The sequence below is a fragment of the Phyllostomus hastatus genome, unplaced genomic scaffold (assembly GCF_019186645.2).
Source record: "Phyllostomus hastatus isolate PE091 unplaced genomic scaffold, TTU_PhHast_1.1 phas_contig_173, whole genome shotgun sequence".
In the NCBI taxonomy this organism is placed as follows: domain Eukaryota; kingdom Metazoa; phylum Chordata; class Mammalia; order Chiroptera; family Phyllostomidae; genus Phyllostomus; species Phyllostomus hastatus.
Window position 1 is genome coordinate 1,551,328 of NW_025333668.1, and position 23,122 is coordinate 1,574,449.

General features: G+C 45.4%; 1 protein-coding gene across 1 annotated transcript; it reads right to left on the bottom strand.

Annotated features, from left to right (window-relative positions):
• Window positions 1-1,208: 1,208 nt before the first annotated feature.
• Window positions 1,209-14,181, bottom strand: EMP2 (epithelial membrane protein 2). The gene is made up of 4 exons (XM_045833746.1): window positions 14,063-14,181; window positions 11,814-11,904; window positions 7,399-7,545; window positions 1,209-4,742 (listed from the first exon to the last, which is right to left on the bottom strand). The coding sequence occupies exons 1-4, from the start codon at window positions 14,138-14,140 to the stop codon at window positions 4,555-4,557; spliced, it is 504 nt and encodes a 167-aa protein (XP_045689702.1). The 5' UTR covers window positions 14,141-14,181; the 3' UTR covers window positions 1,209-4,554.
• Between the last annotated feature and the right edge of the window lie 8,941 nt (window positions 14,182-23,122).

Consider the following 23,122-nt stretch of genomic DNA (forward strand, 5'->3'; position numbering starts at 1 on the left):
TGAGGTTCTTTCTGCCTGAAGCCTACAATTTAAATGGATGGAGAGTCCAAGGATTTGGAGATTTGCAGGGATGGGCAAGGCAAGTTCTAAACCAGACATAGAATTTCATACTCCAGGATAAATCATGCTAGGCCACAAAAATTTGGTGAATGAAAAAGATCATTTCCCGAATGGAAGAAATATGAAACTGAGTGGTCTGAAGTGCCACCATCCACCTGCCACATGGACAAAAATCAAAACCCCAGAAACAAAGAATACGGACAGTGGCCCCTGGAAGTTTGAGTTTGCAAACCCTGTGTGGAGATAAGGACATGTTGGTCCCCTAGATAGACAGCTTTTACTACTTTTGGCATTCCTTAAATAAAAATTAAAGATCTCTCCATCTCTATTTTTCTGGCTGAATTTTCTTTTTTTTCAGCAGAATGTGTGCTATACAGATAGTCATATGTTCATCATCATTCAACCCTTTAAAGCAGAAGACTTTATAAAATACAAACTAAAGAACAAGACTGGCTAGGAAATATCAGGGGAAACACTTTGTAAAGTATGATCATCTAATCACTGTGCTGTACACCTGAAACTAATACAAAATAATATTGTATGAAAACTGTAATTGGAAAAAAAAACAGGATCGGCTCCATAATTGGCAGAGACCATTGCAAAATGAGAATGTGAGGCTGTTTGCTGAAATATCATTAAGAATCTTATAATGGCCCTGGCTGGTGTGGCTCAGGGGATTGAGCACTGGCTTGCAAAGCAAAGGGTCGCTGGACCAATTCCCAGTCAGGGCACATGCCTGGGTTGTGGGCCAGGTCACCAGTAGGGGTGCTTAAGAGGCAAACACACATTGATGTTTCTCTCCCTCTCTTCCCCCCCTTCCCATCTCTCTACAATAAGTAAATAATATATTTTTATTTTAAAAAAACACAATTTTTAAATGATGATAGCAGATCATTAACCAAGTATGAGACCCTTTCAAAGCACAGGTTCTGTGCAGCTGCTGGTCATTCATCTAGGAGGCCCCACCTCCATTGGAGGCAAAGGCACTGGAGGCTGTCCTGTGATAAACTGTCAGACATCAACTGCTTGCTGTAAAAACCACATTATCTCCTTGATTAGAAACCAAATGACCCCTCTGCCACTCAAAATGGCAGCATTTTAACTTCCATGTTGGCACAGTTGGGAACATTAGAGTCTGCTTCTCTGGGTTCTTTGATCTTAAACTTTATTTTTCATGTACAGTTTCAGATTATACAAAACATAGAAAATGTACTATTTTTAAAGGTACATTAAGTAGAAAGTATCTAACTACCCTAAAAATCACATTTGTCCACAAACCAAGATCCAAACGTAACCTCTAGGCCTTCCCCTGCATTGCCCTATCCCCACCGCTCCCCCAATATACAAAACTGTCCATTGCACTGTATTGTAAGTAGCCTTTCAATTATTAGCAAATTTAGTAATTCCCCACCCGGGCAGGTTTTAAATGATGCTACAGCTCCTATCTAACCTACTGTGTTTAGTGTGTTTACATACAGGCGTGGGGGTCCAAGTGTCCTCATCATTAGTTAAACAGAGCATCCCAGGACCCCAGCCTGTTGATGAGGGATGCATACAGGCAAATAACCTGTAGCAGAGAAGGAGGAGTGGGGGAAGTCTCCAATTTTCCTGTATTCAGGTATAAATATCTACATTCACTCAGAGCAACAAATCAATTTTCCAAACTCATTTCAACAGAGACCCAAAGTAATTTTAATGCAAATAACAAAACGAGTTAGTCTGTCTCCATCCATAACCCCTTGATGAAAGAATTACAGTACTGTATAAAAATGTCCTAACATGCGCAAACGATAGCTCCTTCAAATACAGTTGTTACCAGTAATATATTTGGCCCTAATGTTTGCTTCTTGGATGTCTCAGCTAATTTTATTTGTTATTGTTCTTGAATAACTGATAGTAAGCACCAAGTGAGGGCTGATTCTGCCTACAGGTAAGAAATTTGGGTGTTTTCTTCCTCACAGCCTCACCTTTCCCACCTCCCCAATGCGGGGAGGCAGCTCTCACGTTTCACAAAACCTCGGCATCACGATGACTGTGGAAGCTGAATGCTACACAGTAGTGGCAACCAGCCAGGAAAATCCATGGGGTCATTTCAGATTCTCAAGCACCCCTGAAGCTTTGGAGAAGGAAATTCATGAACTGATTAGGGATTAGTCTTTCCAGATATCTGGTTCTAAGGGTTGTTTGTTTTGCACTGTGGCCACCAGGAAACTATAGAAAAGCCAGCTGGGTAGAAAGCATGGGGCACTATAGACCCACCTTTCTCCAGAGGCTCATGGAACATCCTGCAAACCCCAAGGGTGTGACATGCTCCTAACCCCCATGTGCCTAATGAGCCTTCCTGGAGGTGGCGATCAGTCCTGTCATTGGCCTGATGTCACCCTGCACTGTGCAGGTGGCCTCTCTGTGGAGAGGGTGTCCTGTCTCAAGGAGGATGTCTGGGTTTGCTCACACCTGTGTTTTCAGAGCCTCACACAGTGCCTAGAGCATAGTAGGCATGGAATCCTTTGTTGCAAATGAACAAATGAATGAATGAATGTGTAGATGGACAGAAAGATCAAATCCTGCTCTGAAGAGGAGTCCATGGTGGCCCTAACGCTATTCAAAACAGACACCTCCCCAGCTCCACTGGAACTGGGCTGACACCGTGTCACTCAGCAGGTCAAGTGCAGAAGCATTTAAATAGCACCAGTGCTCTGAGACACGGCAGAGAGGTCGCACACCAGCCCAGGCATGCCTCTCCAGCAGCATGCTCAAAACACCAGAGGGAAAAGGCAGTGAGGTGCAAAAAGCTTCTTCAATGGGGTACTTCCCAGGGTCACCTACAAAGCCCGTATCTCATGGTGCTCTTACAAACTCCCCAAAGCTGTCTTTCTCAGTATGGTCTCAATTGTCTGGAGTGTTCGCTCACCCAGACCCTGGCAAGGCTGGTGCCCATCAAAGTGAGAACTGTGGCAATCTGGGTTCCTCTGCTTCAATGGCTATTGGGACCCTGGGATGCTCCACGAAAGTAAATGTTCTCTTGGCAGAATAGATGATGCTGCCCAGCCAAATGCCATCTGCATGGGCTGAGTGAGTGCTATTTAGGCTGACCTCCATGCCTCCTGCAGAATTTAAAGATACATAGGCATGCAGCAGTTTCCCTCCTACTCCACCAGCTTTGCTTTTCAACCCTTGGTTGTGTTCTTCGCAGCCTTCATCAGTTTTTAATTAGTTTTCCTAATTGGTTTTTAATCTCTCCTCCATTAAACAATGAGACCAATAAAGAGATTATCTCGCCATGGTGTCTCCATGCCTGGCACATGCAAGCATTCCATAACTTATGCTGATGAATGAATGAATGAATGAATGAATGAATAGCAGATGGGTCCTCTGAGGCTCTAGAAGGGGCATTAGTAAAGTCCAGCCAAATTAATAGGCAGGGCAGGAAGAGAAGGAAGAGGTCTTCTGACTTAGGGTTCTAAGAAGGCGGTGCCCGCCAGGGTGGCTGGCTGTTGGGATGTGTGGCCTGGGACTGGAGTTCTGGTGATCCAGATGAGAGCAGCTGTGGAAGAGACAGTGAAGGATCGAGAGCTGATGGAGACCAGAGCTTTGGTCTGCAGTGGGGTCTAGACCCATCTCCCCAGCTTGATATGACGAGATCCTTAACATTTGTGAGGCAGCTCTGCTCCCTTGGCCCAGGGGCTGTGGTCCTCGACTTTAAGGCATGTAAGCATCACAGAGGAGCGTATTAGAAATGCAGGCTCCCAGGCTCCATCCCTGAAGACTGTGATTTCGTAGGTCTGGGGTGGGGGTGGAGAGGGGACCTGATAGTCTGCATTTTACAAGATGTGCTAGTGATCTCACGTTGAAAGTCTTTGCCTCAGGGTGAGCCCACATCTGACCCCCCGCCCCCCACACACTTCCCTAAGGCAAGCAGGTGATGTTGTCTGCAAATTTGGGTGGAATTTTCTGGACCCGGCCCACTCTAGGCAATTAGGGGCTAGGGTCTGGATATAGACAGAACAGCAGGGTCCATACCTGTTATTCACATGGAACTTTGCTAAATACCTGAGGTTTTATCCCTCATCTGCACCCCTTACCACGGCCCACCTTCCACCACTAACACCGAGAGATTTGGGAAAGGAAGCTGAGGTGAGGGGAGCTTGGTGCAGCCCAAACCTAGGGGAAGACATGCCCCAGACCTGGCTTTCTTGGTCTCTTGTTACCCCATCACATCTTTGTGGTCAAGAAACATCCTGCTGAACATTTTTGGATTTGAGCACTGCTGGATTTTTGGCTTTGTGTTGTTGAGACCTTAGGATGGGCAGGAGTTCTGAATTCCAGCCTTCATAGTCTATCCTCTGATCTCAAGAATGCAAAAACTCTTCTCTTTTTTTGGCTTTTAAAGGAAACAATATGTTTGCTAGAAAAACCACAAAAAATGATTATATACAAAATGGTTATCTGAATGTGGCTTTTGTACTGCGGTGAAATCAACCGAGCTCCTGGTGTCTATTTGCGCTTCCTCAGTATCAGGTACATGAGGCCGCTGATAAAGGTGAATGCGAACGCCACCCATGCCAGGATAAAGGAGTAGCCGTAACTGCCATCCGAGGTTTGGCTATAGAGATGGTAGTTTCCCTTGTGAAGCTCTTCGCGTCGGTCTGTGTAGATGGAAGCTGCAATCATGACGCACAGGCCTGTGTAAAGAAAGTGAAGACACCAATAAGTCATGGACTGTCGTGTGTCCCAGGCACCTCTGAGGACCGTGGCCAGAGGAGAAGACCAATTTAAGCTCTTATCATTATACACATTTATTTTAGTCTGTTGGAAAGATTATAACTAATATTTGCAGCAGATTATCACTGCCTCCCCTATCACCATTTTGCTTCCCATTCTTGCTAGCTGAACCCACTTTTTTATTTGGGCAGCTTTGTGCGCAGCCCAAAGGATGAGTCATAATTGATCTAAGCCAGGAGTCAGCCTGACAGTAAATAGTTTAGGCTTTGCAGGCTCTGTACAATTTCTGCCCCAACTACTCAGCTCTGTGCTTTCCCTTGACTACCACTTCAGATACTGTTAGGTCGGGATGGAATGTCTGGAGCTGTGGCAGCCTTTTGGGGGCCATTAGAGTGTTATCAATGACACTCTGAAGATGATAACATAAAAGGATGAAAAGAGTGGGGGGTTGTGATTCTGCTGCTGAGCTGCCAAACCAACTCTGGCACCTTCCACCTCCAGGCTACCTGTTGTATAAAAAAGTAAATGTCTTCGTGGCTAAAGTCATTGTTACCTAGATTTTTCTCTTAGTTGCAGTCAAAAGCATCTTAATCGATTTACAGACATTAATGCTAGGATGAGGTTAAGTGCCCTGATTTTCTTTGGAGGACCTATTGCCTCTCCTGGCCAGAGGTAGGACTGTCCAAAGGGTGCCCAGCCCTTGTCTGACTGGGGGTTGAGTGTATGACAATCTGCTGATCAATCTGTTGTTCCTGGAGATTTGAATCTAGAGCAAAGTCACAATGTCATCTGATTTGCATTGATTCTGCCAGCATCTCTCTGAAGTGACTGCCCATCAGTTCCTGCTGCCTGGATCCTCTATACAAGCCCTGATTTTCAGCTTTTCCTTTGCTTCTTGCGAGCTGCCCCAGCATCACATCTCTTTTGGAAGTTAGAGCATCTGTTGCTCACACTGGAACATCACTGAAAGCTATGGTGTCTAAACACTGCAGGGTTGGGCAGAAGAGGGAGGGGCAGGTCCTTGGACCAGAAAATGGTCAAATGAGTTGTTGTGGATGGGAAAGGAGGGTGTGACTCTTGTATCAAAATCAGGGGAATTTTCCCATGTAGGTATTTATTAAGGTAACAAGTTTTCATTAAATGGCCTTAGTGACAAACAGACAAATGGAGACATGACTGAAAATAAACTTCCCAACTCCTCCTCTGCCTGTTAAGTGACAAGATTCACTTGCCTTTAATGGGGTGAGTAGTGGGGTATCCATGCCTCTTACTGGGAGATACAAAGAAAGTAAAGGGAGAAGCGGAGCAGACACCTCCCCACTGGTGCCCTTGGGCAAGTTGTCGGCCTCACTGGGTCTGGGTCACTGCTCCCAAGTGCTGGGCTCATGGGTGAGAAGGTTCTAACCTAGCAGAGTCTGATTCAAGAGGTCAAGATGGAGCTTGGGGTCTGTACTTTAGACAGGTGCTTAGAGGGATTCTGGTGGACTTGGAGCTCAGGGACCAAGTGACCTTCCAGGGTCTTTTATACTCAAAATGCTTTAATCCTCTGCCTGCGCCCTGGGTGGTCAGTCAACGTGCCGGAGAGGCTGATGTGTGTGACCAATTGCCCCGCTCTGCCCAGGAATGAGGGTTTTTTTGGGATGTAGGACTCAATTTTAAAATAGTCCCATGCACACAGACCATCCTAGTGTGCTGGTAACGTACCAAGGTCTGGACTTGACCCTGGGCTGCAGGCAATGAGGTCTGGGAGGCAGACAGCTAGGAGGAGGTGGTGGTTAGAACCAAGCAGCAGGCTGGCTCCAAAGCCCAGATTTCTCATCCTCATCAAGCCACCCATTGACTCCAGACTGGAAATGACAGTGGAAGTGGCTTCCAGTTTTTGTCATCAGAAGGCTTTAACTCGCTACTGAAAAACAACAGCAATTGATGAAGTTGTGGCACAAGGCTTCTTCACCTGATTACAGCCTCGTTAAATTCATTAAGTAGAAAAAAAGTGCTCTGAGACACCTTTTTCCTATAAGTCCTCCGGGACTGAGGCTATGCCTTGTTCATCTCTGTATCTCCAACAGTCCCCAAAGGCCTGGCCCACAGTGGGCACATCTAACACCAACTAGCCTTAAAAACAGACAAACAAACAAACAAACAGATCTGCTGATGGCTTCCCACCAGCTTGGGACAAAGGCCCCAATCCTAGAAGGCTGACAATATCCCAGGAAGTGCGGCCCCAGATGCCTCTCTGGAGTGGTTTCCACCAACCCCCACTCCCTTTCCCACATCTCCACCCTCCAGCCCCAGACCCAGCTCAATCTCTCCTGTCACAGGGCTTCGGCCACGCTGTTCCCTCTGCCTGACACCCTGTTCCTGCCCCTCTGTACCAATAGAGCATGTTCTGTAGCAACTCCTACTCACTCATCAGATGCTAACTCAGGAAGGATGACTTGTCTGACCCCCTAACCACCCTCCAAACTCCAAAATATAAAATGTCCCATGGTGGCACCATGACACAGCAGCCAACGTCTCCTTTCCAAATCCTGACCTGCCGTGCCACTCCTGGCTTCTATTTGTGGGTGGCTGGGAAGGGAGTGCTTATTCCAGGACACCCATCGTTTTACTTACATGACATGAGCTGGATGATGGAGGTTAGAACAAACCTCTCTCCCTGCTTGAGGCGGAAGAGCTGGAGCAAGAAGATCAGAAAGGCGATGCAGCAGAGAATGGTGGACAGGATCATGGTGGCCTGGACCGCCTGCATCGTGGAGTAATCTGTGGGGAAGGACAAGAGCACACGACTGAGGACCACAGGCCGCCTGGGTCCCCGGGGTGCAGTGACAGTGACAGATCGAGTGGGGGTGATGAGACAAAAGTGCAGGTTGTCAGGTTGTGGTCTGCACAGTATGAGCACAGGGCAGCCAAGAAGTCTACCCAAACCCTCTCCCTCTAGTGTCCATTTGTACACTTGACCTGGCGATACTGTCCTTATCTGGACCTTATCAAGACCACCTGCTCTGCATTATCCCTGGTCTGGGTCACTGCTCCCAAATGCTTGGCTCTTGGGTGGTGGATTTTTTTCAAAAAGTACAAATCCTCAGGTTCCAATCTGGCAGATGCCGGTTCAAGAGATCAGGATGGGACAGGTCAGGACTGGGTGTCTGCACTTTAGAGAGACCTCTGGAGGGATTCTCAGGGACTTGGGGCTCATAGGACTGAGTGACTTTCTGAAAGTACTTTTAAGAGAGTGAAACTTCCGCTCTCACTATTTAAGAAAATGAAAGTTATGTTGCTTTCAGTTGGCCTTAGAGAGTGGGGCATGAGGGGAGGCAGGTTGGTACAGGGGAGCTTGATCAGAGAGAAAGGAGCCTGTCTGGTGGGAGGGCGCTGCACGGGGAAGGATGCAGCTGGAGTCCTGCACCACAGGTGTACACAGGGGTCAAGTACAGGGACTGAAGCCACCTGCGTGGGCCTCAGTTTGCTCACCTGTGAAATGGGGATAGTAATAGCTTCTGCCTCGGCAGGCTGGGAGAGTGGGTGAACTCACCCATGGAAGGGTTTTAGGGGTGACCCTCAAAGGAAGTTTTTAATAGTGGCTGGATGTTATCACCAGGAGACAGTAAGATGGGTGAAGGGTCAGAGCCCAGTGCTGCAGAGGAAAATCTAAGGAAAACCTTCCGTTTTTTTTTTCTTTTCTTTTCTTTTTTCAATCTTGTCTAAAAAGTGACTACAGGGAGGCATAATTTCCAGTACTTAATCAACTTTTAGAGCAATGGCTCTTAATGCATTCTGGCTGCACATTGGGATCACTGGAAAGCACGGAGCCCCTCCCCCATAGCTTACAGTGGGGAACAAAGCCAGGCCTGCCCCCCTCCACCCCCCTGACACCACATGATCGAATCATATGAAGTCCAAGAACAGGCAGCCGGGAACTATAGTGACAGAAGTCAGGGTGGTTGCCCTCGGGGCAGGGGTGGTGAGAACTGAGCTGAAAGGGGCCCAAGGGAACTTTCTGGGGTGATGGAATGTTCTCTATCTTGCCTTTGATGGCGGTTACATGGGTGTATACATAATTGTCAAAACTCTTTGAACTGAAACCCTAAGAAGTCTGCATTTTCTTGCTTGTAAATTATAGCTCCGTTATAAAGACATCCGGCAGACTACACTGAAGTGAAATAAATCAGAATCTCGGGTGGTGATGGGATCAAGCATGCAGGGGCATGTCAAGTGTAATTAATGTAGGGCACCCCTGTGGCTTTGAGCACGGCTTCCCAAATTTGCCCAATTCCAGGAACCACCTGGGGGCTTATTAAAGCTGCAGGTGCCTGGGCCTGTCTCCCTGAGGTTCTGATGCAGTAAGTGGGGTGGGCACCAGGAGCCAGTGTTTCAAGCAAGTACCCCAGGCGATGGGGCAAATATGGAAAACATGGCTGCTGTGGACTGAATGTTTGTGTCACCTCCCAAACTCATAGGTTGACATCCTCACTCCCGGTGTGACAGTGGGGCCTTTAGGAAGTGATTAGGTCGTGAGGGTGAAGCCCTCAGGAACGGGATTAGTGCCCTTAGAAGGACAAACACAAGAGCTTGCTTCCTCTCTCTGCTCTCTGCCAGGTGAGGACACGAGAACGGGCCGTCTACAAACCAGGAAGAATGTCTGCTCCTCCCAGACACCAGATCTGTCCGTCCGCACTTGTGAGATGTAAACAAATGTCTGATGTACAAGCCACCCAGTTGATGGTGTCCTGTTGTGACAGTCTGGACATATTAAGACAATGGCTTTAGGAAAAAGGGCACAAGATCTTAAAACAGGGTTTCTCAAAACCGGGGGGTGGGTGCAGAAGATTCTGCTGCAGGCCAGTGAGCCTAGTGTAGGTGGAGTACGATCAGCACACCAACTGATGAAACTCACCTAAAGAGAGGGGTGTTCACTTTGCTTTTGTTTAAATGTGCAAGGACCTGAAGAAAATGTTTTCCAGCCTCCACTTTAGCACTTTTATAACACTTGATAATATCTGGGTTTGGTGGTGGTTTTGTTTTTAACAGGGAAGAACCAGAAACAGTGTTGAGGCCTTCAAGAGGCAGGTGAATCTGGTAAGGATTTAATAACATTTGGTTTTCAGTGTAGCATTTAAAAAATATTTTATTTATTTCTTTTTAGAGAGAGGGAGAGGGGGAGAGAGAGGGAGAGAATCATTGACTGGTTGCCTCTTGCACACCCCCAACTGGGGCCTGGTCCACAACCCAGGCATGTGCCTTGACCAGGAATCGAACTGCTGATTTTTCAGTTTGCAGGCTGGTGTTCAACTCACTGAGTTACACCAGCCAGGGCCAATGTGGCATTTTTAATAAATTTTCCTTCCTTTATGGCAAGTGATACCAGAATATCACTTATGTGGGGACATAAATTTCCTTTCGAAGTAGATGAATGTAAGGAAAAAGTGAACTATTGTAAAGTAGGGGTCAGCATGTTTTTTCTGTAAAGGCCAGACCAGTAAATACTCTAGGTTTTGTGGCCATGTAGTCTCTTGTTGCATTTTCTTGTTTTGCTTTTTTGTTTCTTTGTTTTGTTTAAACAACTCTTTAAAAATGTAAAAGCCATATTTATCTAATTGGACTGAATTCGGCTGGTAGTTTGCCAACCCCTGTTATTTTAAGGAAAAGTAACTGGGAATTAAATCATTCCACATAGAGACTATGGAGCACAAATAATAGAGGCTTGGAAACATTGCCGCAGAGCACAGCCAGCCCTGCCAGCTGACCATGCACACGGGCAACAGCTGGGGCTCGCAGAGCACGGGGAAGAATGGTTGTTCCCAGGGTCAAGGCTCAGCATGGTAGATATACGGGGAGAGGGGGAGGGCGTGGCAGGGACCACATGATGTGGTTTAAAATGCAGGTTTCAGAATCAATCACATCTAGATTGAAATCCTGGCTCCGTCACTTATTCCTGGATGTGTAACCTTGGGTTTCCACTCTCTGCCTCGGTTTCCTCATCTAATGGGGCCCATGGTCCCTGCTGGATAGGGCTATGAGATCACTTATGTAAAGGACTTGGACCCGCGCCTCGCAGTAAACCTTCAGCAAATGATGCCTTCTGTTGGATTTCTGTTGGTATTTGTATGATGAGTGTTGACATTGTTATTGATGGAAGGTGAGACATTAGGAGCCAGTGAGCAGGGTCCCCTGCCCCTAAATAAGATTGCCCTAATTTGGCAAACAAGCAAAAACCAACACAAAAAAACAGGATGCACATTAAATCTGAATATCAGCTAAACAACAAATATTTTTTTTAGTATAAGTATGTCTCATGTTAATATTAGGGCATACTTAAACTAAGTTACTTATGGTTTATCTGAGATATCAAATTTAACTGGGCATCCAGTATTTTTTCAGGCACCAGGGCCAAAGCACCTCTTCCATTAGTTTTAAAACAGAAAATAGAACCATCCTCTCCAGAATGAAGGAGAGTGGTTGGCATGTTTTTAAGTGGAATTTTCTGCGTTTGCGAAGCCTTTTGGAGTACTTCAGCTTATGTACAGAGGCAGGTGGGGCAGGTGCATTGCTATTCCCCCCACTTACAGCTGAGGATATAGATATTCTTAGTGCTCAGATGACCTGCCCCAAGGTAAGATCACACAGCTCACAAAGCAGCCAGCTCTCAAGGCTCTTGAGATGCAGGGAAGTGACACAAATGTCAAAGACAGTCTCTGAGTCTATGTACAGGGGAGGCTTGGATAAGTGAGAAGGAGGAGAAGATTCTAGATGAGGGCTGGAGCTGAGAAAGTATGAGCAAGGAAGCTCCACTTGGCCAAGAAACAGAGAAGTGTGGGCGTAGGTGGGGTTGGAGTCCCCTGCAGCCCCTGCCTTCTCCACACCCCTCCTGTCTCCAGCTGACGCTGTCCCTGCTGCAGCCTGCTGAGCCCCCAGCCAGGCCCCTCCCAGAATGCCGGGTGAAGGAGAGAATGAGGAGTCAGACAACAGGGAAGCCTTTCTCCTGAGCATTCTCTTTTTCATCCAGCCTTCTCAATCAGCTTCACACTCACACGAATAGTCGTCACCGATTTCTGTACAATTTGAGTTGTTGACGCAGACTTTCCAGACATCTGCAAAAAATCCTTCTCCTACCCACCAGGCCTGTAACATAAAATGGAAACAGAAGGAAAGGTTGATTGTTAATTATGAAAATACTGACTCCTAATAAGGTATGAGGCACCATGGTAAATGAATGTTTGGGAACAGTGCTTCTCAATCTTCAGTGTGCATGCAAGCCACCTCGGGATCTAGTTAAAATGCAGATTCTGATTCAAGAGGTCTCTGATGGGGCCTGAGATTCTGTATTTCCAACAAGCACCCCGGTAATGTCCACACTGCTGGTCTCTCCACGTGGTGGAGGAGAGAAGGTGAGGCTCACTTGGTGGTAATAAATACACAGTGGTAAATTCCACAAGAGCTACAAGCATGAGAAAAGGATGAAATTGGAAAGGGGAGAAGCCTGTCATGGATGCTCTCCCACCATCAGAGAGAATGTGTTCATTCTCTCTGTGCTTCTGCTGTCTCCACCTGCCCCAGAAGGCCATCCTTCTGCTTTCCATCCCCCCAAAGCCTGGAATCTCCCCCACCCATTCATTCAGTCGACAGAGGTTCACTGAGCTCCCACTATGTGCCCCACTACAGTGCCAAGCACAATTCCTAACTCATGAGTTCCCTGTGACTCACAGACTGGCAAGAACGACCATCTGAGTCTTCTCAGTGAGCCACTGTGACACAAACACACAGGAGTGTTCCATAGGACTAAGCAGTGCTGTGGCTTATAGCTTTTCTGCCCCTAATGTCCATCTATCCTGTTTACTATGTCTGCAACCATTTCAGAACCCCAAAGGACCCGATGCAAGAAATAGAAAAAGAAAATTCTAAAAGGACATTCAGTACCATTTATTTCACTGTGCATGGGCCCTTCGGATAATGGCAAGGTACAAATTCTTTAACCCATGGCGTCAATGTGATCCCTGCCCTACCCACTCATGGCAGTTCTTTGAGAACCTGCAGGAACACAAACCTGATCACTGTACTTATTTGATCTTACAGGATATAAAGCCAGGAGGTCTGGAAAGGGTCAAATCCCAGCTCTGCCACTTACTGCAGTGTAAACTCCAGCAGGTACCCTCACTGCCCTGAGGCCCAGTTCCCTTATCAGAAGCAGTGCTAGGAGAGGACCCATCTCAAAAACTTAAGGTGAGGATCAGCTGGGATGCAGCATGCAGAAAGGGCCTACCCTAGACCAGAGTAAGTGCTTTCTAAGTGACAGGTGGTCTAATGATCTATGTTATTACTGTTATGATGATTAATTAACTGTATGTAGGCAGAGCTGATGGCCACTTGTAAGGTGCATTTTTTAGCTTCTTGAGCAGTGTTTCTGACTCCAAATGTTGCTGCAGTCTGAAATTATCAGGATGGACACCAGGCATCTGGATCGAGGTGTGAGCCATAGAGGACCTTTGGTAAAAAGCTCATTTCCTGCTGGGGGGGATATTAATGCCAATAGGTTACTTACTAAGTGTATTCTTGCCATATAGCTGAGAGATGGATACTAAAGGGAAAGAGTTAACTTTTTACATTGGAGCATGGGCAGAGTCTGAGAAGTTCCCGGCATAGGCTCTGCTAGGAGGGCATGGCCACGTGAGCCAGCAACAAGGGATCCTGTCAGTAAGGACACATCAGAAGCAGGAGGAGCAGAGATTGCCTGGGATGCGTCACATGTGATGGGGGAGGGGTGTCTAGGGCAGTGGTCCTCAACTACGGATGATTCTGCCCCCCACAGGACATTTGGCAATGTCTGAAGACATTTCTGGTTGTCATAAGTAGGGGTGGGAGGGCTTCTGGCATCTAGGGAGCAGAGACCAACAATGAGGCTAAACCTCCAATAGTGCACAGGATGGCCCCAAAACAAAGAATGATCCAGTGCAAAGTGGCAACAGTGCCAATGCTGAGTCATTGACCTCAATTAAGAAGGCTGAAATTATGCTGAGTCCTCAAATGGCTTCCTACAACCATGGCACCATGCCAGGCTCTCTAGAGGAATCAGGGATGAAAGGACCAACATCCCCGCGCACCAATATATGGATGCTCCAGACCCCAACATTTAGGCCAGAGCCCTCAGGCCCATGTTAAGGAGACAGGCATGCCTTGGTGGGTAGGACAACCCCAAATTGTAATCACCTCGGGCAATTCTCAATCCTGTTACTGACGGTAGGATGCAGGGGTTCTGGGATGGTCAGAAGTAAAGGGAACTTACATTGTCGATGGTGGCGATGAAAAGCAAGGCCGCGGAGGTGATGTGGAAGATGATGATGAAAGCCAGAAGCACCAACATTTTCACGGGGCACGGGAGGGCGAGGGAGAGAGAGAGATGTGCTAAAGAGGGTGTGAGAAATTCAGATTTGTCAACAGCAAAATTGAAATAAAAACATAAGCAATTTTGAATGGGGTTTTAGAAAATAAAAAACAGCTCTTTCTGCCTTTCCTAGCTTGCAGACTAAGGTCTAGCTCAGACAAAGTCTAGCTCTTTTCAAAGCTGTTCTTTGTTGCACTCAAACACCAAATATTCCTTGTGGAGGATTTGGGGTGAGGACCAGTTAGAATCCCTCATTCAGAGAAGCATCGCTGTGTGTGAGCTAAAATGCTGTTTGAGTCTCCCGCTCACCAGGCAACGCTCTGGGAATTTCACAGCACCAGAGGAAGCTCACCATCTGAGTTGAGTGCTCATTATCACAGTCCCTGATGAGTAATAAAGCAGAAGTGATCATCGTACAAAAATACTTCCTAGTGATCTGACAGTTTATATAATTAATCCCCTCTCAAACACCCCTCCACTTAATATGTATTCTCACTAGAACATCCGACCACAAAATGCAAATGCACCATGTGGCAGACAGCTGCCATTTAATTTTCCTCCTTGGAGCATGGGAAGACTGCATTTCCCAGACTACCTTGCAGTTAGGTTGGACCTTGTGACTAATTCTGGCCAGTGGGCTGCAAGCAAAGGGTGACATTTCTGGTCTGAAGCATTTCTGGGTTGAGAAGCAGGTGAGAGTTCTTCATGCTCCCTCCCGCTGATGAGGTAGTTGGGATGGTGCAACCACAACACATCAAAGCTTCACACCTTGGACAGATACCGTGATTAAGAAATAAACCTTTGGATGTTAAACAACTGAGATCTCAGAGTAAATTTTTTACTATGGCTGGACAGTGTAAATAACATACAGCAAGAAGCAACTGTAAAAATTGGAAATCTTGCAAGAGAATTAGGGTCGTACCGAGTTGATGACAGTGACACTAGAGAACCTCTCAGAAGGCACTAAGGGCATTAATATGCAAGAACTTGTCTGAGGTGGACTTGTTAGCAATAAAAGAAGAAAAAGGTAAATACAGATGATATTGGGGAAAAAAGCATTCAAAAGAATGATTTTAATATCAAAAAATTAAAAGTCACCCTTGGAAAAAGTGGCGAAGTTTCCAAACATTTTCACAAACATTACCTTCACCTTGGCCAAACAACATGCGAATGTAAAGATGTCACATCAACCAATCTAGCTGGAAAAGTGAACACTACCAAGCCCTGAAATCAACACTTCATTCATTCTTCATTCATTCCAATAATCTGTGATGAGTTACGATTACTAAAGTTTTATAGAACATAAAATTTTTAATTTCACTTATAAAAATGTAGTCCAAATCAGACCTTGGTTTCATTATTTATGATGACATAGTGGTACCAGTTTTCAGCGGATTAGTTTTATTTTTTAAGTCTCTCTCCTTCCAAACACACACACACACACACACACACACACACACACACACTTATTCTGAATCTTTTGAGAGTAAGTTGCCTACATCATATTTCTGTGTGACTAAATATTGTGGTGTGACTCTGAAAAACAAGAACGTTCTTTTACATAACCACAATAGATATGCACAATTAAGAAATTTCACATAGCCCTGACTGGTGTGGCTCAGTGGGTTGAGCACTGTCCCACAAACTGAAAGGTCATCAGTTCAATTCCTGGTTAGGGCTTATGCCTGGGTTGCAGACCAGGTCCCCAGTTGGGGGCATGTGAGAGGCAAGTGATGTTTCTCTCCTTCTCTTTCTCCCTTCCTTCCTCTCTCTCTAAAAATAAATAAATAAATTTTTTTAAAAAAAGAAATTTTGCCTAGCACAATACTATTATCTAATCTACAAACCATATTCAAATTTCTTCAATTATCCTAATATGGCCTTAGCTATTTCTTTTCCTGATTGAGGATAAATGCTGAATGATGATGCATTTTGTTGTCATGTCTCTTTAATCTAGAATGGTTCCTCAGCCCTTCCTGGCCTTTCATGACATTGATATTAAATAAGAGTATGGACCTTTATTTTGTTGAATGTCCCTCAATCTGTTTGATGCTTCCTAATGACTGGATTCAGGGTCTGCTCCTTTGGTAGGAATACTGCATAAGCAATGTGTCCTTCTCAGTGTACGCTTTCCCCATCAGGGTGCACAAGATGTCAGTCTTTTCATTAGTGGTTATGCTAACTTTGATGAAGTGGCTAAGATCCACTAGATTTATCCACTGTATATTTCGCACTTGTAATTAAAAAGCAATTTGTGTGTGTGCAAGGTGGTATATTTTATTGAGGTAAAGTGTACATAATATAAAAGTTATCATTAGTGACATTTAGTATATTCACAATATCCAGTGGTTGTATATCTATCACCATTGTCTAGTTCTAGAACATTTCATCACTGCAAAAGAAAACCCTGTATGTATTAATTAGTCACTTCTGATTCATCTCTCCATTTAGTCCCTGGCAACCACCAATCTACTTTCTGTCTATGGATTTGCCTATTCTAGATACTTCATATAAATGAAATGATAAATATTGTCCTTTGTGTCTGACTCCTCTCACTTAGTACAATGTTTCATCCATGTTGTAGCATGTATGGGGAGATATTTTAAACAATATAGAGATCTGATCTCTCATTGGAATATCACCCCAATAGTTTGAGCATCCACTGATACTTCTGAAATAGAAGCATGAAAAAAGCCTTTTCCTCATACCAGCTCTCCCACCTAGAGAGTTGCACTGCACAAAACCCTCCCCCATTTATCTGTCAACTCTCCTCTCTGACCTTGCTCACCCTCACTCCCTTCTTCTCTGTCCAAGGCCATTCTTTGAGACCCAGGATTCATTAACAGTGAGCCCCAACCTGTGTGCCTGCAGAGCTCAGTCTGGGAGGTCACAGCTGCTATTCGTGCATTGTCATTTGGAAGGACCCAGTGAACTAGCTCAAATTTTTCCAATTCTTTTAAAAAGAACAAATTCCCCTTTGTTTAGGCCTGCGTCATTCTTAGCTGCCAGCATATGCTGCCTCCAAAGAGATGTGTTTCTGACCCTCACAATAAAAAGGGCTCATGTACCACAGTGATGTTATTTTAATAACAGCTGGAACACCAAAATGCCAATCTCATCAGGCAGGGCCATAAACTTCAGGGTGATAATGGCTTCACATATTGTCCAGCTCAGATGACACAATGCCTATGGACATATAGTGAAGACTCAAGAAAAGGGGGAAAAAAGGTTTTAACTCAGTCTTTCCCAATGTGGAATTCATGTTACAAGGCATAATTTTGGATGGTGCATTGGTATGGCATCAAATAACATTGAACCATGTGAGGAGAAAGTCCTCTGCTAAATTTCCTGAGTCCACCAAAGAGAAAAGACCCAGCTTGGTGCTAGTCTGTCTCTAACATGTGCTATTTTTTTTTCAAACAACAAGAACAACATGCAGAACTTTGGGCAGGCCATAGTGTGTACCTAGAATTAAACAATGTTATTTTGATAGTATAATGTTTTTAAGGTTCTTCCTTTAAACATATCATTTATAGTAGTGATATAAAGTCTCCTTAAAACAAATTTATTGAAATTTTAAAACAGTGAGTCATTTAAGAAAAATATTATATAAATAAAAGGGCAGGTGGTCTCCAGTGTTAGGAAAAATCCTGGGAGTAGTTCTCAAATGTCTAACGTCTGGAAAGCATTGCTTTAACACTGGAGAGTGATTTCAGTTGAATTCCAAACAGTAGGCATAAGCTCCTGCACAGAAAAGGGTGAGTTTTTACAAGGGGTCAAGTTTTGAGTCCAGTGTAAGAGAAAGGCCTTGGGGCATACAAGGGTAGCTACAGACTGGTTCAAATTGTTCAGCATCCAGGAAAATTGGGGACTAGGGAAGTACTCTCCCATGATGACATCTGGAATTCAGATCTAGTGACCTCACCAGAGCTTCGGAAGAAATTATTCATAAGTAGAGGTGATCCCTTGAATCTTTAAGAGGGACTAGAAATGACCCTTTACTCCGGTATCTCTAAATCCAAGTAAGTCTCCCTGTTTCCTTCCTATAATAGACAACCACTTTTCCCAGTTTCCTGTGACCCCTCAGGAATGTTTGTTAGGTGGGAACACTTACTCTCTAGTCCTCATGTTTCCCTGTGGAGAGAGTTGCACCAGAGTAACACTTCTGGCCTCATGCCCCACCCCTCACTCACTCTTTCACTCCTGATTGGAGGAGACATCCAGTGTTCACTTTTTGGATTGGTGGAACTCAGCCATCAAGGGGCCACTGTGCAGAGCTTTGCCTTTCCCCAGACTTCTTCTCTAGACTAGGGAGTGGGTGTGTCTGATCTTCCAGAGTCCAAATTTCCCAAGGCTGGAGGGGCCTGGAGGCTAGCAGGGAACAGGGGTGTGGAGCTGAGAGATACAGCAAGCTCACTTGGCCACAGTCTAAGCTAAGTCAGCCTAGCCTTTCTCACCTAATAATATCCTCCAGAGATCATTCTTTTCCACATGAATCTACCTCATCCTTGGAGTGGCTACCTGGAGTTCCACTGTGTGATTATGCCACCATCTACTCAACTCGTTCCCTATCCATGCCCATTTTGATCATTTCCAAACTTTTTGCCACTCCAAACTATACTTCTAGTGAGCATCCCTGAACTTCTTCGCATGGACAGATTCCTAAAAGTGGAGGTTCTGGGTCAAAGGATATGAACATTTAATTTATCTTATTTTTAATTTTTATTAAATTAAGATTTGATTTACTGCAAAGCACCCTAGAAACTGTTAGTGCTGTGTCAGCCTTGATCTTCAGAAAGTCTTCAGTGGTTAGAAAGTACTGGACCAACTTGTGTATGGCCTTGGATGAGTGGACAAGCCTTGATGTCATATCTTTGACTGATTAACATCCCTTATTTTCCCCAGAAGTATATTCCTGGCCACTATAGACCAGCCTCTGCCACCCCCATTGCTTTTCCCAGTGGTGCCCTTTCCTCTTCACATTTTACTCCTGCACAGGGACTCAGTGGGCCCTCTCAGGAGGTACTGAAGAACAGACAACTCCCTGGGCTGGGTATTGGATGAAGGCTGGCCCACCACACTCTGGGCAGCATCAAATTTATCCTTGCCATGCACAGAAACTTATTTTCCCTTAAAAAAAATTCATACTGAATGCTGACCCCTTATCCCCCTCTTTGTCCTTGCAGGACACACTGCTCTATCGGACTGGCCTGGCCTCAGTGCCTTAGACCAGAGTTCCCTGGAGTACTCTCTCCTGCCACCTCCCCACGCCCCAGCTGGCTCTCTCTCACACAGTTTAGGTCCCAACTCAAATGTTCCCTCCTCAGACAAGTGGCCCTGACCACCCAGGTAAAGTACCCATGCCCCTGCCAGCAATGTCTACCCTATCATTATCTATCCTATGCCAGCATCATCTATACCACCCTCGTTTATTTTCTTGGGAAAACTTTCACTGTCTCAAAGAAGCTTTTTTTTCATCCTCATCTGAGGACTTCTTTTTTCATTGCTTTTAGAAAAAGAGGAAGGAAGAGAGGACAGTAGAGAGAGAAACATCAATGTGAGAGGGAGACATCAATTGGTTGCCCCACATATGCACCTGGACTGTGGACCAAACCCACAATGGAGGTAAGTGCCCTGATGGGGAATCAAACCCCCTACCTTTTGGTTATGGAATGACGCTCCAACCAACTGAGCCACACGGGCCAGGGCCCAAAGAATCTTATTTGTTCACTTGTCTGTTACTTGTCTCTCCCTCTGTTCCTCACTGTGCCCAGAGAACAGAAAGCTATTTGCTGTCATTTTCCACTTAGAGAAATGTAGAATTGTAAAGGCCCTTGGAAAACTCAAAGCTCGGATTTTCCAGTGACAGGAACTGAGAGGCCATGACTCACTCCAGTCCCACAGGGAAGCAGGAGCCATGCCAGGACTGGAGGGTCTCCTGGCCCGGCCCCCACTCCAGTTTCCCTTTCAACCTTGATGGGAGACCCCTGGAAGGCACATGACAATCTTTCAACAGTCAATGATCATTTCCCAACATTCTCTGTCACTTTCAAACACACCTTTCACCAGGCAGTTCAAGCCATAGTTGTTTTTCTTTTGGCAATTTCTTCAGGGGTTGAGCAGGGTGTTCTAAAAGGCCACCTGGGTTGGGGTGTTTACCTGTCCACAGGTGGAGACTGTACTAGAGGAGCTTTTCCAGTTCCTGTCTAGAAATCAAAGTCTTACGATTGGCAGAACTTCTCTTTAAACAAGTGTTTTGATCTACATAACACATGGGATAATCAATAAAAAATAATAGAACCAAAAGACATAGCTGAAAACCATAGCCTTCTGCCCTACCCCAGTCCTGATCCCTGGAAACACTTTTAACCCTTCACCTGTCCTTTTTCCTCCAGAGTTTCATACTTCCAAATAATACTCATGCACTTCTATTTCCCTGTTCATCTGTTATAAACATTACTGACTTCTGCCAAGGGGAGCATTTCTTTCACCCATCATCCCTATACAGTCTTGTCATACTCACACCAATAATTGTCATTTGCATTATGACCATGTCAGCTGTGACCTGCAGAGCCAGAGAGCGTGCTGTGACTGCATTCTTTTTCTTAAAAAAAAACTTCTTTTCTCTAGCTAGTTCCCTGTTCTCTCTCTCTCAATCATCTATTTTCCACATTTCTTCAGTTCTTTCCATATTTTTATCATCCCAAATCTTCTATTGCAGAACCCCAGATGCAAAGCAAGTACACAATTTCACTTGCTAGTTTGTGGTTAGGCTCATCTTTTGCAGTGTACTTGACCCAGCCAGTCCCTAACTCCATCCTCCTCTGCTCTCTGCCAAGTGCAACCTCAGCAGCTGCTGCTGTCACAGAACAAGTAAGACAAGCATTCTCCAGGGAACAGTAGCAAATTTGCTCAAGCTGTGGCCAGGACACAGGTTGCTGGCATAACCTCAAGAGATAAAGGAGATAAAGCAGATCCCTGGGGAGGGGATGCCCAGAAGGATCACCTCACATGAAAAAAGACTCCTTCGGATTAAATGTCAAGCAGCAATTTACACAGCCTGTCTTGTGTTGGATCTTCACATCAACTCTGTGAAGCTGGCAGAACAAGGCATACTATTCCCTTTTTACAGATGAAATACTGAGGCTTGCAAAGGCTTCAGGTAACTTTCCAAAGTTCGCAGAGCTAGGACGACTCCAATCCATGGTTTCCCAATTCCAAATCAAGGACATTTTTCAACGACCCTCTTTTCTGCTCACATGCTTAGGGCCTAATGAAAATCACATGGTAGCTTAATTAAAACCAGGCAAGAGGGCATGGGCAGCATCATTTCTGTTTCCATTCCTTTGGCAGGACTTCCCTCATGCTTTTCACCAGACGGGAGAGATCTGTGAAGGCAGCATCTCTCTACACTGGCCCATTAGCTGAAACTGAGATATGACTGGGCTAATTAAGAAAGGGCTTGATGGAAAAGGATGCTTTAGTCTTCATTTGTACTAAAAATAGAGTTTTCTGCCCTTTTTAAAAATGTTTATTTATTGATTTTAGAGAGAGAAGGGGGAAAGAGAGAGAGAGAGGCATCAAATTGTTATTCCACTTATTTACACATTCATTGGTCACTTCTTGTATGTGCCCTGACCAAGGACTGAACCCAAAACCTTGGTGTAGTGAGACGACATTCTAACCAACTAAGCTGCCCAGCCAGGGCAGAGTTTCCTGCCTTTTAAAACCGATTGGCTCACTGGCCAAGCTGAAGCACATGTTGTCTGTATTAATCTACTCTGAGATTGGTTTGGATTTTGGACCTTTCATCACTAAAAGAATTCATCCTGACAAGGCAGAATGGGCTACATTCTGTTTTCTAAATGTATTACAACATGCCCGCCTTCCACTCAGAAACTCAGATGGATCTGGCAGAGCACTATACCTGGACTCCTCAACCTCGGTTTAGGGGCATTGGAGGAACCATGGAAAAGTATCTTTAGAGTGAAGACCTAGAATCTCTCCCTTCTTTAAATACCCATACAACAACCACAGAAAATAACAGAGAACACAGGATATTAGAACTTATGATTAAATTTTTTTCTTAAAGTGAAAAAGAATCAGAAACCAGAATAGGAAGAGAAGCAAATGGGCTTCTGCTTTCTCTGGGCATGGGAACTGGGAGGAGGGGTCAGGAGGAGGAGGAGAGGCACTGGGAGGTGTAGGTGAGGCCATGGAAAGTCTGCACACAGAAGGGAGTATTTGTTGTTCAGTAAATTTCAAGCTCTAAAGTGCTGGCTAACGGGATGAGAGATGGTACTGCCCAAACATGTCCATCTAGACCTCAGACAGCAACCAGGATACATGAAGAACTGCCATATCCTCACTGTCTTCTAAGTAGAGGTGCTGTTCTGCTATGCCTTGGTCCGATGTTTGCTTGAAATGTGTGTATGTGTGTGTGCACTGCACATCAAACCCTGGGTATGAAGGAAGTCCTGCTGGTGACTCACTGGCCCCCCACTCCACAGAAGCAACATTTGATTTACTGTTGATGGTGCAACGTCACCATCAGTATCTTACAGGTGGAGAGAAGGCCATGAGCCTGCCATTGACAGTGTAAGGGTCCCTTCCACTAGTCCCTTCATAAAAATACAAATCTCTACTGCAGGCAGCTCAACCCCAGCCTGCTGTTGCTAAAAGGAAGCTACTCTGGCACAGGCTCCTATTTGTACAAGGGAACAAGAGCTGCCTTGCCTCGGAGAGAGAACATGATGTTAAGATGACCACTCAGCCCACCCAATTCTATTCCCACCCTCGGGAGTTCTTCCTAAGTCTACACCACAGCCCCATTCTCAGCCTGAGTTGGAGCCTTTTCCCAGAATTGTATGCAAGAGGACAATCCTGAGGTGTGGAGTCTTTCAAAACAGACCTGAGATGTTTAGCATCTGGAGATCTGAGCCATTTCCCCCAACCCAGAAG

Bases quoted from the DNA above. Each gene is read 5' to 3' on its own strand.
- EMP2 (XM_045833746.1), bottom strand. From the start codon at position 14,140: ATGTTGGTGCTTCTGGCTTTCATCATCATCTTCCACATCACCTCCGCG. The intron at 11,905-14,062 runs GTAAGTTCCCTT...TTTATGTTACAG, and splicing joins TCATCGCCACCATCGACAAT to GCCTGGTGGGTAGGAGAAGG. The intron at 7,546-11,813 runs GTGAGTGTGAAG...CCTTCCCCACAG, and splicing joins AATCGGTGACGACTATTCGT to ATTACTCCACGATGCAGGCG.